The sequence below is a fragment of the Petaurus breviceps genome, unplaced genomic scaffold (genome assembly GCF_028583685.1).
Source record: "Petaurus breviceps papuanus isolate PSGF00001 unplaced genomic scaffold, PetGlider_PUasm1.0 76, whole genome shotgun sequence".
Lineage (NCBI taxonomy): Eukaryota > Metazoa > Chordata > Mammalia > Diprotodontia > Petauridae > Petaurus > Petaurus breviceps.
The window spans coordinates 26,473,275-26,493,958 of NW_027186473.1; the positions used below are offsets into that span (position 1 = coordinate 26,473,275).

At 35.7% G+C, this 20,684-nt stretch overlaps 1 protein-coding gene across 8 annotated transcripts in view; it reads right to left on the reverse strand.

The window, feature by feature from the left end:
• CENPC (centromere protein C) overlaps positions 1-20,684 on the reverse strand; it is an 86,653-nt gene that overhangs the window by 4,733 nt on the left and 61,236 nt on the right. For 7 of the 8 annotated variants that reach the window (XM_069105321.1, XM_069105322.1, XM_069105323.1 and 4 more), the window contains 3 exons: positions 13,807-13,899; positions 13,415-13,522; positions 10,553-10,648 (listed from right to left, as the gene is read on the reverse strand). In XM_069105321.1, coding sequence (XP_068961422.1) covers positions 10,553-10,648; positions 13,415-13,522; positions 13,807-13,899 — 297 coding nt within the window. Of the gene's footprint in view, positions 1-10,504; positions 10,649-13,414; positions 13,523-13,806; positions 13,900-20,684 lie in introns of all 8 variants that reach the window. The other variant, XM_069105325.1, reaches the window with a different exon arrangement.

The following is a 20,684-nucleotide window of genomic DNA, read 5'->3' on the forward strand; positions in this document are numbered from 1 at the left end:
CTGTTCTATCTAGAGTAAGAAGATCTGGGTTCCAGTCCTGGTTCTGCTAAATTCCTATGCAAACTTTGCACAAAACACTTCACCACTCTGAAGTTATTTCCTCTTCTACAAAATGAGGAGTATGGACTAAATTAACTTTAAAGTGCCTTCCAGATTTAAATTCTATAATCACTTACTAGCCACGTGATCTTGTGGGAGTCAGCTCAATTGAGTAATTCTTTGCATTAACCATCAAATACTTCACCTACTTTTTCTCTTGACTGTCACTCAAATTGTAATTTCCAAATGCTAAAATATCTTGAAGGCTCAAATACTGACCAGAATATTCAAGAAGGTATAGTTATTATATTTCTTGATTTTATCTAAAGTTCCTATCTAAGGTTCAATGATTATTCTTTTATCCATAGATATTTCTAAATATGTAACTTGATCAAGATGAATAAAATCATTGAGTAAAGTTAGTAAAGCCAGACATTGACAGGTTCAGGGTTTCATGAATATGCAGATTATTTTCAATAGAATAGATCAAAACACACCTATGGAGACTTCAGGAGAGTGAATCACCAGCAGCTATGGCAGTTCCAGACTTTTCAACCCATAAACGCCAAAGAGAAAGTAAGAGGTCAATAGGGAACTCTGTTGGAACTGGGTGACTGAAGAACGTGGTCTGGCCCCTGCCATGGGGGTGAGAGATGGCAGAGGCCTGGTGGCTGCAGCTGCTGCCATTGTTGCTACCTCCAGAATTCCTGGCCTGCAGATCATAGGGGGACGAAGCAACCATTCAGAGGGTAATCCTTCTTGCTTTGACCTGCTTGGATCTGGATCACAGTCTTGGGTAGTGGTCCTGGGGTGAAAAATGCCAGTGTGCCAGAGCTTGTGGTGGCTATAGAGAAGGCACCCTCCTCAGACCTCTGACAATATCTGCAAAAACCCCAGCGATTTAGGACACAGCTCTCTCCACTCTGGAAGCAGAGTTCTATCATGTCAAAGAGCTCAAAAGTCAAGTAATTGTCTGGCAAGATGACAAGCAGAGGAAGAGCAATCAGATGATAGGATCCTTTTTTGGGGACAAAAAGGATCAAAACATGGAACCAAAAGAAATCAACAAAGTCAAAACTCCTGCATCAAAAGTTTCCAAGAAAAATATCAACTGGTTACAAGTCATGGAAGAGCTCAAGAAGGATTTTGAAAATCAAATAAGAGAAGTGGAAGAAAAATTGGGAAGGGAAATGAGAATGATGCAAGAAAATCATGAAAAGCAAGTCAACAGCCTGCTAAAGGACACCCAAAAAATACCAAAGAAAATAACACCTCAAAAAATAGACTAACTCAAAGGGCAAAATAGGCCCAAAAAGCCAATGAAGAGAAGAATGCCTTAAAAAGCCAAACTGCACAGATGGAAAAGGAATTTCAAAAACTCACTGAAGAGAATAATTTCTTCAAAATTCAATTAGAGCAAATGGAAGCTAATGACTTCATGAAAAATCAAGATACTATAAAACAGATCCAAACAAATGAAAAAATAGAAGGCAATGTGAAATATCTTATTGGAAAAACTATGGACCTGGAAAATAGATCCAGAAGAGATAATTTAAAAATTATTGGACTACCTGAAAGCCATGATCAACAAAGAGCCTACAGATCAAGGAGAAAATATTACAAGCAGCCAGGAAGAAACAATTTGAATATTGTGGAAACACAATCAGGCTAAGACAGGATCTGGCAACTTCTACACTGAGGGATCGAAGGGCTTGGAATGTGATATTCTGGAGGGCAAAGGAGCTGGGATTAAAACCAAGAATCACCTACCCAGCAAAACTGCGTATCATGTTTCAGGGGAAAATATGGTCATTCAGTGGAATAGAGGACTTTCAAACATTCTTGATGAAAAAACCAGAGTTGAATAGAAAATTTGACATTCAGATACAAGAAGCAAGAGAAGCATGAGAAAGTCAACAGGGAAAAGAAATCATAAGGAACTTGTCAAAATTGAACTACTTACCTTCATATATGGAAAAATGATAATTGTAACTTATGAGACTTTTCTCAGTATAAGAATAGTTGAAAGGAATAGAAATGTGTGTATATATATATATATGCATATATATACACATATACATACATATATGTCTATATAGGAGGTTATATGGGCGTATGAATACAAATATGAGTATATGTATATATGTGTACAGGTTTACATAGACAGAAGGTACAGAACCAGTTGAATAGGAAGGGATGATATTTAAAAGGTGAAATTAAGAGGTGAGAGAGGAATATAATGAGAGGAGATGGGGAGAGACAGAATGGGGTAAATTATCTCATATAGAAGAGGCAAGGGAAAACTGTTACAATAAAGGGAAAGAACAGGAAGGCAAAAGGGAATTAGTAAACCTTATTCTCAATGAATTAGGCTTAGAGAGGAAATGACATACACACTAAATAGAGTATCTCACCCTACAGGAGAGTAGGGGGGAAGGCGATGAGAAGGTAGACGATGGAAGGGCAGACAGGCTGGGGAGGAGGGAAGTTGGAAGCACCTATTTTTAAAAAGGGACAGGATCAAAGTAGAGAATAGAACAAGTAGGGGGTGGGATGGGAAAGAGTGAAATATAGTCAGTCTTTCACAATATATCCACCATGGAAATGTTTTGCATAGCTACACATTTACAACCTATATTGAATTGCTTATCTTCCCAGTAAGGGTAGGTGATGAGAGAGGTAGGGAAAGAATCTGGAATTCAAAGGTTTAAAATCAAATGTTTAAATATATATATATATTATTATTTTACATGTAACTGGGAAATAAGATATACAGGCACAGGGGCATAGAGATCCACCATGCCCTACTGGAAAGTTGGAGGGGGTAAGGGGTAAAATATAGGAGAACAGATTGGGGGAGGGGATATTCAGTGGGATTGCTGTTTTGGGGTGGTGGGTAGGGGAAAAATGGGGAGAAAATTTGTAACTCAAAATCTTGTGGAAATGAATGAAGCAATGTAAAAAATAAAATAAACTAAAAAAGAAGATTATACATACATATGTATAATATATGTATATATAATATAATTTTATATATATACATATAGAATCTAGACACACAGATATAGATAACTACATCATATTCGTGTATGTGTATGTATACTATATATATATATATATATATATATTTTTTTTTTTTTAAGCAATCGGGGTTAAGTAACTTGCTCAAGGTTACACAGCCGTGTCTGAGCCCGGGATTCGATCTCCAGGTCATGCTGACACTGGAGCCGGTGCTCTTACTCACTGTGCTACCTGGCCGCCCCACATATACAATATTTTAAAGGCAGAAAAGATATGGCAAATGATAGATTACATGGGAAGAGTGAGAGGAGTAGATGAAGAGAGTACACTAAGTCTGTAGGCCTGGGTAACTGGGAGGGTATGTGCTACCTCAACAGTAATGAGGAAATTCACTAGAGGAAAAATTTGGGGAAGAAGATGTTTGACCATGCTGAGGTTAAGATGACTATGAAGCTTCCTCTTTGATGGCAACTGGTGATGTGTGACTAACTCAGAAGAGTCTAAGGCTAAATATATAAACCTGAGAGTCATCCATTGAGAGAGAGAGAGACCCAATGGGAGCTGATCAAATCACCAAGTGAAATAACACAGAGCAAAAAGATAAGATTAGAGACTAGGACAAAGCCTTCCTAGGGGTATGCTAAAAGCAGTTTGTACTGACTTCAGAGAACATATTACCGTGTATCCCCGATAATAAAGACCTATCCTGAAAATAAGCCCTCCCCTTACTGTGTAAGATTCCTCTAAAATGAGCCCTCCCCCGAAAATAAGCCCAATTGAGATCCCCTGCGCTACACGCTACATTACGGTACCCTCTGTGAAACGCACGCTGCACTCCGAGCTGCATCCAATCAGAGCTGCAGCAGTGAGCGCGTCATCCTGTTCTTCCCCAGTGATTTGCTTATTGAATAAAGGTACATTTTTTTGTTCACATTTACCTGTTTATTAAAATTGCTGTCAATGTTCATTAAAATAAGCCCTCCCCTGAAAATAAGCCCTCTGGTGTTTTTCTGTCCAAAAAAATAATAATAATAAGACAGTGTCTTATTATCGGGGAAACACGGTATTACATTTTCAGTGTGAGCATTTGCTCCTCAGAAATCAGTTAAATATTATAAATCAAGCTAGATTTATTTTTTTGTTGTTGGTTGTATAAATTTCAGAAAACATTGGAAAAAATGTTAATAAAGCGAATTAACCTTAAAAAAAAGGGCCTAGAAATCATCCTTCAAGAAATTCTCAAGGAATTCTAGAACCAGAGGGCAAAATAAAAATTGAAATAATTCACTGATCACCTCTTGAAAAAGATCCCAAAAAAGAAAACTCCTATCCTAGGAATACCATAGACAAATTCCAGAGTTCCCAAGTCAAGGAGAAAACGTTACAAACTGTCAGGAAGAAAGAATTTGAATATTGTGGAAACACAGTCAGGATAACACAAGATTTAGCAGCTTCTACATTAAGGGATCAAAGGGCTTGAAATATGATATTCTGGAGTTCAAAGGAGCTAGGATTAAAACCAAGAATCATCTATCCAGCAAAACTGAGTATAATGCTTCAGGGGAAAATATGGTCATTCAATGAAATAGAGGACTTTCAAGTATTCTTGATGAAGAAAACAGGGCTAAACAGAAAATCTGACTTTCAAATACAAGAAGCAAGAGAAGCATGAAAAGGTAAACAGGAAAAATAAATCATAAGGAACTTGTTAAACTATTAACATTCTTACATGGAAAAATTATAATTGTAACTCATGAGACTTTTCTCAGCATGAGGTTAGATGAAGGGAATATATATGTATGTATATTTATATATACATATGTATGTATGTATAGGAGGGTGTATGTGTGTATAAATACATATGTGAGTGTGTGTATATGTGTGTACATATACACATAGACAGACGGCACAGGATCAGTTGAATAGGAAGGGATGATATCTAAAAAGTAAAATTAACAGGTGAGAGAGGAATATAATGAGAAGGAGAAAGAGAGGAATAGAATAGGGCAAATTATATCATATAAAAGAGGCAAAACTGTTAAAATGGAGAGGAAGAGCAGGAAGGTGAAAGGGTTGGGGGCAGCTAGGTGGCACAGTGAATAGAACACTGGTCCTGGAGTCAGGAGAACCTGACTTAAAATCTGGCCTTAGACACTTAACACTTACTAGCCACGTGACCATGGGGAAGTCACTTAACCCCAACTTGCCCTGCCTTCACCCCTCCAAAAACCAAAAAAAAAAAAATTTTTTTTTTAAAAAGAAAGGGAACTTAAGGGGGGAATAAAACTCATTTGGGTATCTTACCCTACAGGAAAGTAGGGAGGAAGGGGATAAGAGGGGCGATGACAGAAGGGAGGGCAGATTGGGGAAGAAGGTAGTCAGAAGCACATACTTTTGAAAGGGGACAGGGTCAAAGTAGAAAACAGAACAAGCTGGGGGCAGGAGAGTTTGGAGGGAAATATAGTCCATAGTTAGTCTTTCACATTATAACTACTATGGAAACATTTTACATAACTACACATGTACAACCTATATTGAATTGCCTATCTTCCTAGTGGGGATGGGTGAGGAGGGAAGAAGGGAAAGAATCTGGAAATCAAAGTTTTAAAAACAAATGTTAAAAAAAATTGTTTTCTATATGCCACTGGGAAATAAAATATACAGGCACTGGGGTATAGAAATCCATCTTGTGGGGGCGGAGTCAAGATGGTGGAGTAGAAACAGGACTTCCAAGGGACTCCAGCTTCCACCTCCTCCACTTCATGTAAAAGGGGACTCTGAACAAACACTGGAGCTACAGAACCCACAAAATGACACAAAGAAGCTAACCTTCTGCTCAGGACAGCCCAGCAGGCCGGCAGGAATTGTTTAGCACAGAGCTCTGCTAGCCGAGCCCAGCCCCTGGCTGGAGGGACTCCAGATCACCACCAGCTCCGGCCCTTTCCAGAATTATAAACACATAGATACTAAGGACAAAGTGAGAGGTCAGTGCAGTGTGGACTTTGGGATCCAGTAGTTGGGAGTGCAATTCCCCCGGGGTGAGAAGCTTCTGAGGAGCTGCCCCTCGCAGCTGCCCCCACATGGCAGCTTCAGCTCCTGGCCTGCAGATGGTAGGGGACCAAGTGACCAGACTGAGGGATAATCGCTTTTGCTTTAACCTGCTTGGATCTGGATTGTGGTCTAGGGTGCAGGTCCTGAGGTGTGTGACCAGCTTGCCAGAGCGTGTGGAGGCTTCAGAGAGGGCACCACCTTCGACAGCTGAGAAAATCCCAGTGTTTGGTACGAAGCTCTCCTGTCTGCTAGCAGAGTCCTATTGTGGCAAAAAGCCTAAAAGTCAAGTTAATTGAGTGGCAAAATGAGTAGGCAAAAGAAGCAAACCAAGCAAAGCAATCCAACATTCGACTCCTATTTTGGGGAGAAAAAGGTGCAAAGCATGGAACAGGAGGAAGACAGTGAAGTGAGAACTCCTGCACCAAAAGCTTAAAAAGAAAAATACGAGCTGCTTACAGGTCATAGAGGACCTTAAGAAGCAAATAAGCGCAGTGGAGGAAAAATTGGGAAGGGAAATGAGAACGATGCAAGAAAATTACAAAATGAGAGTCAACAGCCTGACTGAGGAAAATAATACCTTAAAAAATAGACTAACTCAAATGGCAAAAGAGGCTCAAAAAGGCAATGAGGAGAAGAATGCCTCAAAAAGCCGAATTTGCCAGATGGAAAAAGAATCGCAAAAGTTCACTGAGGAGAATCATTCCTTCAGAATTGGATTGGAGCAAATGGAAGCTAATGACTTTATAAGAAATCAAGATGCTGTTAAACAGATCCAAACAAATGAAAGAATAGAAGGCAATGTGAAATATCTCATTGGAAAAATCACTGACCTGGAAAATAGATGCAGGAGAGATAATTTAAAAATTATATGGACTATCTGAAAGCCATCATCAAAGAAAGAACCTAGAAATCATCCTCCAATAATTCTCAAGGAAAACTGCCCTGATGTTTTAGAAAAAGAGGTTAAAAGAATCCACCGATCACCTCCTGAAAAAGATCCTAAAAAGAAAACTCCTAGGAATATTATAGCCAGGTTCCAGAATTCCCAGATCAAGGAGCGAACATTACAAGCAGCCAGGAAGAAACAATTTGAATGTTGTGGAAACACAATCAGGATAACACAGGATCTGGCAGCTTCTACACTGAGGGATGTAAGGGCTTGTAATGTCAATTCTCAGTATGAAAATAGTAGAAGGGAATAGAAATATATATATAAGGGTATATGGGCACATGAATACATATGTGAATGTGTGTATATATGTGTACAGGTATACACAGATAGAGGGTACAGGACCAATTTAATAGGAAGGGATGATACTTAAAAGGTAAAATTAAGAGGTGAGAGAGGAATATAACAAGAGGAGATGGGGAGAGACAGAATGGGGTCAACTATCTCATATAGAAGAGGCAAGGGAAAATGGTTACAATGGAGGGGAAGAACAGGAAGGCAAAAAGGCAAAACCTTATTCTCATTGAATTTGGCTCAGGGAGGGAATGACATACACACTAAATAGGGTATCTCACCCTACAAGAGAGTAGAGGGGAAGGGGATGAGAGAGGGGATGATGGAAGGGAGGGCAGGCTGAGGGGGGGGGGAGGGAAATTGGAAGCACCCACTTTTGAAAAGGGACAGATCAAAGTAGAGAATAGAACAAGTAGGAGGTGGGATAGGAGGGAGGGAAATATAGCCAGTCTTTTAATGTTTTGCATAGCTACACATGTACAACCTATACTGAATTGCTTATCTTCCCAGTAAGGGTGGTGACAAGGGAGGAATGGAATGAATCTGGAATTCAAAGTTTTAAAGTCAAATTTTTAAATGTATATATAAATATATTATTAATACTATTTTACATGTAATTTAAAAATAAGATATACAGGCATTGGGGCTTAGAGATCCACCATGCCCTACTGGAAAAGTCGGAGGGGGTATAGGAGAAGATATAGGAAAGAGCAGATTGGAGGAGGGGATATCCTGTGGGACCGCTATTTTAGGGTGGTGGGTAGAGGAAAAATGGGGGAAAAATTTTAACTAAAAATTGGGCAGAAATGAATGATGTAAACCAGAAGTTAATAACGCATCTGAAAAAAAAAAAGAAATCCATCTTGCCCTACTAGAATGTTAAGAGGGGAATGGGGGAGGAATAAGAGAGAGCTGATTGGGGGAAGGGGTATTCAGTAGGCTCGCTATCTTTGGGTGGGTGTTGGGGAAAGAAAATTTGTAATTCAAAATCTTGTGGAAATGAATGTTGAAAACTAAAAGTAAATTTTAAAAAATGTACAGAAGGGAAGGAGTCTTAAAGGAAAGATAAGCAACAAAACTTTGAAATCAATATGTGGAATTTATTAAATACTTAAAAATAAACTGTATGAAATAGAAAAAAAAAATTTTAAAGGCAAACAGGAAAAAAAAACACATGTATGACTTCTTAATTCTCAATCAGATTTTTCCTTAATTCCTCTATAGTGGACTTATTTCAACATTTAGAGTCTTTGCTCTTGATTTTAGTACCTGTGGATACAAGTCTGCTTTTCATTCACTGCTTCACCTCTTTTCCAATTGTGTATATGAGTTACTTTTTGCATGATCATTGGTATTATGCTACACTCCACTCTTACACTATTGCCTTTTGGGTCACCCTAATTTTTATTCTTTAGAGCTTGAGCAGGTAATCTTGAAAGATCTTAGTCTTATTCATGGGAGATACTCTATTACAGGGGAGTTGCAATGCTTTACCAAAGCAAATGCTTTTACAAAAATCACCAATTAAAAGAAAAAGGATTTGCATTCTCTGTATCTTTCATTCAATTTGTGACTAAGAAAATGATCTGCTTGAAGAAATATCTAATGAAGTCTCCTGATCCCTTTTCATTCTTTCAGTCCCTTCAATCTTTGCTGGATCATCATCCTTGATCTATCCTTTAACTGAGGCTATAACCCATGGTATTGTCCTGTACTTCCTTCTCTTCCCTCTTCTTCTGAATGATCTCATGTCACTGTAAAATATCATATACTTAAATCTGAAGATTATAGATTTGGGACTAAAAAAATTTAATAACTACACAATCCAAAGTCATCATTTTACAGATGAAACACTAAATTTAAATCCTATGATCACTTACTAGCCATGTGAACTTGTGGAAGTCAAAAAGATTCAGTGACTTGCTTTTATTTTTTAGCCTCATTCTTCTATCTGAGCTTCAGGCACCCATCAATTGTCTATTGGCTATTTCCCCACTATATGATAGATTAAAGCCAAACATAAAGAGTGCTAGTTTTGTTTCCAGAAAACCTGGGTTAATATTCTAGCTCTGCTACGTAATAGCTGTTTGAATTTATTTGGGTAAAATCTCATCTATGAAATAAAAGGGATGGATGAGAAGACATCTAGGGTTCTTTCTAGGTCTTAATCTATGATCTGCACTACTAAAGCATCTCAAACTCACTATGTCTAAAACAACTCATCCTCCTTCCCTCCAAATCCAACTCTTATACTACCTTTCCAATTTTTGCCAAGGGCACCATTCTTCCACTCATGTAAGTTCACAACTAAGGGGTCATCTTCAACTTTGCAATCTCCCTCCTTCCTCATATCTAATCAGTTATCAAGTTCTGCTGATCCTGCTTTTATAATATCTCCCCATCTATTTATTGTCTTCTCTCCACTCACCACTCTAGTTAAAGGTCCTTATTACCTTTCACATTGACTAATGCAAGAGCTTCCTCACTTGGCGTCCTTGCCTCAAATCTCTCTGTTCTCCAATTTATTCCCCAGTTTCCAAAGTGATACAACAAAAGTACAGGTCTGCCTCTGTCACTACCCTGTTCAAAAAGCTCCAGCAGCAAATACAAACTCCTTTGTCATTTAAAATTCTTCACAATTTGATACTAGTCAATTTTTTACTTATCACTTACTTTCATGCACTCTATGTTCTAGCCAAATGGGTCTACTTACTGTTCTTCATACACAACTTTACATCTTTCATCTCCCTTCCTGAAATGTAGCTGTCCAACATGCCTGCAATGTTCTTTCTCCTCATCTCTACCCCTTAACTTCCCTGACTTCCTTCAAAAATAAGCTCACATCCTACCTTCTGCATGAGGCTTTTTGCTGTTACCCCTACTGCTTAATGCCTTACCCCTAAGATTTCCTCAATTACGCTGTATATATGTGTGTGTGTGTGTGTGTATGTATATATGTGTGTGTATATATATGTATGTATATATTTATATGTAAATAGTTATTTACATATTGTCTCATTAGAATATGTGCTTCATGAGGGAAAGAATAGCACACTTCTGCCTTTCTATCCCCCAGGAAACAGAGAGTGCCTGGCACATAGTAAGCACACAAATGCTTCTTGGGTGACTGAATAATGAAAAATGTCATACCAGTAAAATAAATCAGAAGTTAGTCTTGATGTCTACTCAACATCTTACCCCTGAAAACCATTTGTTCTCTTTCTTGGTCAAATACACACGTTGGTTTTAAAGGATCTCCAAGAGATACATTCAGAGCAGCAATTGCTTTCTTTTCTGAAAAATATTACAAAAATACATAGCATGTACTTAACACTGGCAAGTTAATGATGCAGTTATATATAATTAATTTCAAATTGTAAAGAATCTTATTATGGAAGACTACAATAAGTATAAGAAGAGCCTAAAACAAAAGTAACCTTTTCAAATTCCAAGTGCTCAGTCTAAAGAAAAACTATTTAAATTATCTTCTCAAGTATAGTATATTAGAAAGATTACTAGACTGGAACCAGTTAATTTGTATTTTAGTCTTGATTCCCTAGCTGGCTAACTAAATGGCCTTAGGTAATTCACTTAACTTATCCAGACCTTAATTTATTTAGCTGTAAAATGAGAGGATTTGATATGATGATCTCTCAAAATCATTTCCAGTTCCAAAATTCCACGATTTTTTTCACAATACCAAAAATGAAAGTATTTTTATGTCGAATCATATAAAAAGAGTGGGCTAAAATGAAAAGGTAACACCATTTGAATTTTCCAAACTATCTTTAAAGATTTTTTTAATGTTACAAAGGTAGGGTTATTTTAATTCCTTACAAATAAGAACTCCACAAATATAAGTGAAATTTTTTTAAAATGGAATATAACTCACTTATCTGACCACCTCAATTATTAGAAGAAAGTTAAAGAAAATTGAAGAAAAATAAACACTGAAGAGTCGAAATACATGTCATAAAGATCCTACACTAAAGCTCAAAATCATAGGAAAAAACCCTTAAGCCAATTGATATTTACTTTAGACACCACTTGTAATAAGATTGTTTATCTGGTTTCCTAGCCCATAGTAGATTAGATCCTGTAGATTAAGGGAAGAAGGAAAAATGAGTTACGGCTAGATGTAGGAATACTACATCTACGACATGCAGGTACAAAAAGTGTAATCTTACAAACTGACAATAAGCGAGAAAATAGGAAAAGTTCCAATCTAGAGCCATTTTAGTGCCTTAATAGCTCCTATCAACCAACACAGTATAAGGACTGAAATTTATAATCATGAACCTGCATTATCAAAAACCATTTAAATTATGTTCTATATACCTCTTAAGGCAAGGACAAGTATAATACATTTTCCAAAGGTGCTAAAAGTTTTTATACTTAACAGGGATTAAATTATGCAGAAATTCATCTATATAGAAAAACTCACTCCTTGGCAACAAGTGACATGTGACACAATAGGATCAGAGATGGAAAGGACCTTTGAAGTCATCTAGTGCAACCCCTTCATTTTACAATTGAAGCAACTGAGGCTCAAAGAAGATTCAGATTTGCAAAATTCTAAGGTTTCATAGGTTCATAAACTTAAGAGCTGAAAGTAATACTACAGATCATCTAGTCTTTGTGGTTCATCCTGGATAGAATGAATTAGGTCACCATGACACTTTTTATCTCCATGTCATGCTTCTTCTTAACTGCCTTTCCTTCCCATTCCATACTCATCCCAGGGGATGTATCAGCTTTCCCCATTATAACAGTAACTCCTTGAAGGCAGGGACTATCTTGTTAGCTCTTAGAGGTATCCCTAGCACTTAGCACAATTCCTGAAAAACAATAAGCAATTAATAAATGTTTTGTCTTTCTATATATCTACCTACCTACCTAGTGCAAATGTTCTCAAATTCTGTGTCCTTGACATTGTAATGAAGCCTAACAGACCACTTCTCAAAATAATGTTAAGTGTTTATAACAGAAGATTCCAAAGGAAAACAATCATAAAGCATAATTTAAACGAGTTTTAAAAAACAAGTACATTAGATTAAAGGTAACAAATCCATGATCTCAACCAATTTAAGTATAAAGCAGCTGAGGATAAAAGAGGTCAAGTGAACTTGGCCAATTGGGGTCAAGGTAGGAAGGGAGCCAAAACATCTGATCCAGGAATCAGGCTGGTCTTAGATAAGTTAGCTCTGGGTTTTCCAGTGGCCAGTCTATTCTGTCAAGTCCTGGTTTTCTGTGATGTGGCTGTAAATCAGAGCTTGCTTGATATCCTGAGATCCAGGGCTCTGCCCTGTTTTGGGATGTTAGCCAGAAGGTGTTAGCTCACCCATACATTTTAGATACTATTCTTATGGCTTAGAATCAGCAAGGACATTGATAATCATCAAGGCCTACTTGACATCACTATCTGGCATCTTGAAACTGAACAAAGCAGTATTAGAAAACTAAGTGACCTATAACTACCTCATTTGTTTCATTACTCTATAAAAACCTTACTCATGGTTATCAATAAACAGACTGTATTGATTAATCTCGCTTGGCCCACGATTATTTTCCGCACTTCCATGGTCTTTCGTGTCATTTGAGAGCTGGCATAAGAAACCACGTAGAGCTGGCACTACAAAGGTTATTAAGTGACAGATTTAGAAAGCAAACCCACGTCCTCTGATTCCAAACCCAGCATTCTTCACATTTTATGATGCTGTCTCCTCATATATTCCCACCTTTTCTTTTTAAAGACGAGGAAAGCCAAAAAAGTCCTACTGGCAGGAAGTGGCAGGGCTGAGATTCAAACACAAATCTTCTGACTCCAAATCCAGCAACCTTTCTGTTATACAATTACTTAAAGAAGGGGAAGGAAGAAAGGGAATTTATATTGTACCTACCAGGTGTCAGACACTATTCTAAGAACTTTAGGAATTGTACTAATTGCTTCACAAGGTTAGAGTCCATTTCAAAATACTCAAAAGAATCTGTCAAAATTCTAATATTAAATATCAAAATAAAACAAAAATATTCAAAAGACTCAAACAATTAAGGTCATACTTTGTTCATCTTCACAAGAATCTGTATTAACTTCTCCCCTTTCTCTGTTAGACTTCTTTCTGGATGAAACTTGGCCATTAGATACTGTCCCGTTGACTGCAAATCCACCTAAAATAAAGAAGGAAAGCTGATCATTCATTTCAACCTCAGTCCTCACTCTGTAATTTTTACAATTATAAAATAAGAATAAATTATTGTTATTGTCTAAAGTCACCAAAAAGTCAGAAGGAAGAGAGAAAAGGAGATGGTGCTTTGATAAACTACTTTTCTATTGCTAAAGATTTCTCATGCCTTCTTTTCTGATTCAGTAGGATTTATAGAAATAAAAAACACAAAAGATCATATGGTTTTTTAAATGGAATAAAATACATTCCAATCAAAGTTTAACATACCTTCAGAGTCTACTCGCTCTCCTCTACAGCATTCCAAAGATTTCATTTTTGTTCTTGTAGAGCGAAGAGGACATGGCATTTTGTCAGGAAGGTCTATTTATAGATGTTTAACAAAAAAAGAAGGAAATAAAGTTACTTATTTTGGACAAGATGAAGCCATATCAGTTATTCCACACAGGTCTTCAAATAATCTCCTTGAAAATTAATCTCTTCACTGTAAAGAAAAGCAACTTTGAAAGATTTAAGAACTCTGATACAGTGACCAATTATGATTCCAGAGAACTAATGATAAAGTATGCTAACCACCATCTAACAAAGTGTAATGGATTCAGTACAGAATGAATATGTTCTGGATATGGCCAGTGAGGGAGTTTGGTTTCCTTTATGCATATTTTTTTCAAAGGTTTGTGGAGTTTTTTTCTTTTTCTCCCAAATATTTTGGGGAGATAGGGAGTGGGAAGGAAAAAAAATTATTTCTATCAATTAGAATAATTTTTAAAACATTTTTAAAATGAGAAGAGAAAAATAAATCACAGCCAAATAGCTTTGAAAGCAACAAACTACATTTAACATACAGTTAAAAAGAAAAGCAAGTTGTACATAATAGAAATTTAGAGCTTCCTGCATAATCTTCTTTTCCTGTTATGTATATGGAAAGTTAAGTGCATTTCATGTTTGAATATAAAAAATAGAAAAATAAAAATTAATTCTTCTGATGGTTATTTGGTTTTGGTGGGCAGCCTCCTATATATTTTATACATTCTATAGTTATGTTGAAAGAAATTTCTCTTTTTTTAAATTATTTTTAGAGGCAAGGGGGTAATATAGAGAAAGGCTGTTGTATGGGTTTATTTTACATCCTTCTATTTTCCTTATATCAATTCTTTACATTTTAGTGAATCTTAAGAGTTATATCTATTTATCAGATCTTCTGCAAAAGTAAGAATTCCATCAATTTCTTTTTCTTGTCTTATTTAGCTATAGCTACCATTTCCAGAACAACGTAAAATAAAAATATGGACATCCTTACTTTATCCTTCACCTTATTGAAAAAGCCTTTAGGTTATCTCCTCTCTATTAAATGCTAGTTTTTTATTTTAGATACTATTTACTGTATTAAGAAAAGGTCCATTTATTCCTGTTTTTTAGAAAGTATTTCTCTTAGAAATGAATATTATATTTTGTTAAAAATTTTTCACATATCTATTAAGATCATCATGTTATGATAATTTTTGCTATTAATGTGAAAGGAAAGAGGCATCAACATACAAGAAAGAAAAAAGAAGTTTGGAAGGACAGAGAAGCAAGACAGCTTTAAAAGTAACAGGATGAATTATATATTTGAAGGAAAAGGCAACCTGTATTATAAAGAAGATTCCTAGTTTCACATATCATCTTTTTCTATTCTGAAAATTTTCTTTATATTTTTTAAGAATAAAAATTAAATTAAAAAATAATTTTTTGCTGGGAAAAAATTTTTACAACCAGTGTTTCTGATAAAGGCCTTATTTCCAAAACATATAGAGAACTGAGTCAAATTTATATACAAATCATTTCACAATTGATAAATGGTCAAAGGATATGAATAGGCAGTTTTCAGAGGAAGAAATTAAAGGTATCTATAGTTATATGAAAAAATGCTCTAAATCACTACTGATTAGAGAAATGCAAGTGAAAATAACTCTAAGGTATCACATCACACCTATCAGAATGTCTAGCATGACAAAACAAGAAAATGATAAATGCTGGAGATGTGGGAAAATTAGAACACTAATGCATTGTTGGTTGAGTTGTGAACTGATCCAATCATTGTGGAGAGTAATTTGGAACTATGCCCCAAAGGGCAACCAAACTGTGCATATCCTTTGACCCAGCAATACCACCTCTAGGCCTCTATCTCAGAAGATCACAAAAATGGGAAAAGGACCCATATGATGTACAAAAATATTTATAGTAGCTCTTTTTGTGGTGGTAAAGATTTGGAAACTGAAGGGATGTCCATCAACTGGGGAATGGCTAAACAAGTTGTGGTACATGACTGTAATGGAATACTATTGTTCCATAAGAAATGATGAGCAGGCCGACTTCAGAAAAACCTGGAGAGACTTATATGAACTAATGCTGAGTGAAATGAACAGAGCCAGGAGAATACTGTACACAGTGATAGTCACAATGCTCGAGGACTAACTTTGATAAACTTAGCTCTTCTCAGCAATGCAAGATCTAAGACAACTCCAAAAGACTCACAATGGAAAATGCTATTCCCATCCAGAGGAAGTACTTTGGAGTCTGAATGGGAATGAAAGTACATTATTTATTCTTCTTTACTTTTGTTGTTTTGTTTCTCCTTTGTTGTGGTTTCTCCCATTAGTTCTAATTTTTCTTTACATCATAACTAATGTGAAAATGTGCTTAATATGAATGCATAAGTAGAGCCAATATCAGATTGCGTGCCATCTTGGGGGGTGGGGGGAGAAGAGACAGGTGGAGAAAATTTGAAACTCAAAATCTTATGGAAATATATGTTGAATACTAAAAATAAAAAAATTAAAAAAAATTTACTGTGAAATAATAAGTGCTGTCTAAATAGTAGGCAGAGTGCTAGACTTGGAGTCAGGGATCATAAATTAGGGGAAGGAAATCTTAAATGTAGTCAGGAAGCCCTCGATTCAAATCACACCTTTAACATTTCCTAGGTATATAAGCTTAGTGTAGTCATAAAGTCAGCATAACAATTTATATATTTGTAAAACAGGGATGATAAGAATACCAGAATTAACCAGCCTACAGGACTACTGTGAGGCTTAAATAAGGTAATGTTCAAAAGCACTCTACAATCTGTAAAACATTTTACAGATATTATGCATTCTTCTAATGATTTCAGTCAGATTATTTCTTATCCTATTGTGCTTTTAAAATTGTTTTTGGGGCGATTAGGTGGCACAGTGAATAGAGCTCCAGCCTGGAGTCAGGAGGACCTGAATTCAAATCCAGACTCAGATACTTAACAGTTACTAGCCATTTGACCTTGGGCAAGTCACTTAACCCTGATTTCCCTGCCTTTCCCCCTCCAAAAAACAACAACAAAAAAATTGTTTTCAATTTTTCATTGCATTTCTAGTTAAGTAAATCATCAAACGGTCTAGAGAAAATTTTGACTCTTCTTCACCTATGATTATTCTCTCAATTTTACTTAGTGTGATTCTAACACCATATCAAATAAAAATAACCACATGAACACCCTTGCTTTAATATCATTTCTGAGAACATATTTCATTACATTCATATGCCATAAATTTTCTAGCCACTCCCAACTAATGAGTACCCCTTTACTTTCTACTTCTTTAATAAAACAAAAAATACTATGTTTGTATTATACAGTCTTTCATCACTATCTTATCTCTCTACTCTATGTGCTTAGTAACCAGAATTGGGTGTATATAGTTTAATGACTTTGCAGGGATTGCAAACTGCTTTCCAAGATGGGTGGGTAAATTCAAAGCTCCAGCAAACAGTTCATTAGAGTTCTTGCCTAAACATCCATAACGTGTCATTACCCTTGTCATCATTGTCAATATTTAGTTGCGAAGCAAACACTCAAGAGCCATTTTAATTTTTATTTCTCTTATTAGTTATCTGTAACACTTTTTTCTCCACAGTTAGGGACAGCATCGATTGCTCCCCTTCAAAGATGTGTGTTCCAATTCTCGACCATATCGACTGCTCTTGTTCTTTTACATGTGTATGAATTCCCCATGCATCTCAGACATTAGACCTGTGTTAGAAATATTTTCCACAAAGAGTTTTTCCAAGTTAACTGTTTTAAAATTAACTACATTGATTTTGTTTGGGTAAAGTTTTTAAGTTTATATACAGAACTATTCACTTTTTTACTCCATCTAAACTTTGGTTAAGGACATTTCCCCATCCATACTGGTAAATTCTCCTCTAACTTGTTTATAGTATTCCCTTTTTATGTTTAAGACACATATCTACTTTGGGGCTTATTGTTTAAATGGCATGATATACTGATATAAATTTAATTTCCCCTAGACTGCTTTCCAATTTTTTTCTGTAGTAGTTGTCCAATGTGAGTGAATTCTTGCCCTGATAGTGCACTAGGGTTTAATAACATTATGCTACTGTGTTCAATTGCTTCTGGATTTTATATGCCTAATCTGTTCCATTTACCAACTTTCCTAGCTTTAACCAATATCAACTTGTTTTGATGACTACTGGCAAACCAGCTCATTAACTGGGTTTCACTTGGTCAAGAACAGATTTTTCTGGGTCAGTGTAGTGGTTGTGAAATTACAAAAGAAAACCATTACTCTCATTAAATGAAACCGTTAACAAAACCACTTGTCCCAAATAATTTGCACCCACAATATCAGGTTCACAGTTGTCTCATAGGAATTTAGGATGCCATTTTTGCCACCATGTCTACTTTTGCATACAATTTATGTTAGACTGATGTTAATTTTTCTTTGAATGTCTGATAGAATTCATTTGTAAATACAATCAGTCCTAACTTGTTTTTTCCTTAGTGAGTACATTTACAACTTCAATTTCTTTTTTTAAGATTTAGTTATTTAAATTCTCTATTTATTGTTCTAGTAATATGAGAATTTTATATTTTTGAGAATATTCATCCATTTAAGTTATTTTTACTAGCATTTAACTAGTCTCAAAAACTAGTTTCTAATAATTTCCTTTGTTCTTTTTTCATGTTATGAGGTGTTTTTTTAAATTGGCAATTGTTTTTCCTCTCTTTAGGATGATAAAGTTATCTAAAAGTTTATTTTATTACGCTTTTTTAAAAAAACATAGTTTTATTTATCAACTGAACACTTTTGTCTCCAATTGTTTTTTCTCTTCCTTAACAGAACTAACATTCTTGCATTAAGCTGTTTTTAAAAATTTGTTGCTTTTCTACTTTTTTCCCTTTTTAAAAGATTGTTGTTCTTTCTCTCTGGTGTGGATTAAAGTATTTAAAAATATGAAGTTTCAGTGCAGCTAGATGGCATCATAGATAGAGCACCAGGTGTGGAGTCAGGAGGACTTAAGTTCAAATATGGCCTCAGACACTTACTAGCTGTGTGACCCAGAGCAGGTCACTTAACCTCACTGCCTCCACTCCCCTCCTAAAAAAGGGTTAAAAACATGAAATTTCCCCAAAGGACTTTTTTGGCTACAAAAAACCCAAGTTTTGATGTTATCTCAGTCTTCTTTCTTTGAGGAAACTGTCTCTATTGTTACTTTAATTTTTTCTTTGAACCATCAGTTCTTTAGGATTAGTCACTATTTTAATACTTTCTTAAAATAACTTTTATTGATTGAAATTTTTCAGTTGAAGTCAGTAAAAGATGTGTTTGACATTTTTGCTTTTCTACATTTGTTTATGAGATTTTCTGTGTGTAGCCAATATATTCCTTTCTATTCACATTCAATAATCACCAAAGACTTATAATAGCCACTTTTTCTTTTTTTTTTTTTTTGGAGGGGGGAAGACAGGGAAATTGGGGTTAAGTGAATTGCCCAAGGTCACATGGCTACTATGTCAACTATCTGAGGCCAGATTTGAACTCACGATCTCCTGACTCCAGGGCCAGTGTTCTATTCACTGCACCATCTAGCTGCCCCAGCCACTTTTTCTAAATATTTATTTAGGTCTATAATTTATCTTTTTTTGCTAGATTTATCTAATTTTGAAAATGCCATATTGAGATTCCCAACTATTAAAATATTTCTGTCTATAGAACTATGCAATAAAATTAAATTTTCCTTTAGGTAGTTAGATGCTATATGCCATCTGATACATATATTTCATTATCTATGGAAGTAGAATGCAGTTTTCTTGCTTATCTCTTTCATGGCTATTATTACTAATGCCTTTTCTGAGATCATGATTGGTCCATCACTGATTTTTCTTTATTCTTTTGAAGCACGATAAATTGTACTAAAGCCCCTAATTTTAAAATGCATAAATCTTCATGCTTTCAATGTGTTTTTTGTAAGCAAATATTTATAATTTTGTTTTCTAAACCTCTGTGCTATGTTCCTCTCTATTTCATGAACTGAGTTCATCTTCATTCATTCACGGTAATTATTAATAGCATATTTTCCACAATCTTATAATACTTTTCCTCTCTGCAGCCTGACCCATAAATATGCAAATTAAATATTCTAATCCCATTCCTATGCTCTTCCTTCTCTTCCTCTAGTCCAGAGATCCTTCTGTTTTTTAGACCTTATCTTCTTTTAATCCATCTCCATGATCCATTTTTTGAAGATAAGGTCTGTTTTGCTTGTGAATATTTGCTCACCAATTCTGCCGTCCTTCTTAAACCCTTACCTTTCTTCCTTATTGATGCCTACTTTTCTTTTTGTTTAATATATTAATGTATTTCTATACCAAGTCCTATATATGTTTAACACTCCTTTCTCTGATTCAAAGTGAGGTTCATATTTAACCCTTAAATATACTTTTACATTTTGCCAGAGGGTAGAGTGTACTACACCAATTATACAAGTTCCTCCTACTCCTTCCTCATTTCTTCCTTAGTGTAAATAATCCTTTTTCTTTTCCTTTTCTATTCTTTTTAAAATCTACAAAACAGAACAAAACACTCCATCCCTGCATCTGTTTTCCTTGGTGTACCTTAGCTGAGAGCTAGGAATACAAATATAAACAAAAAAAGAAAGAAAAGCCTCTGGGGGGTTGATAGTATATAAAAAGCTGGAAAGGGGAGTGGGTAGAAGTAACCCAGTGAGAGTATATTATGAAAAAGTCCAGGGAAAATCAACCTGACGGAAAATGAAGAGATGGCTAGCCTAAGAGCCCTCTAAAAATGGAGGCTCTGAGAAGATCCCTGTAA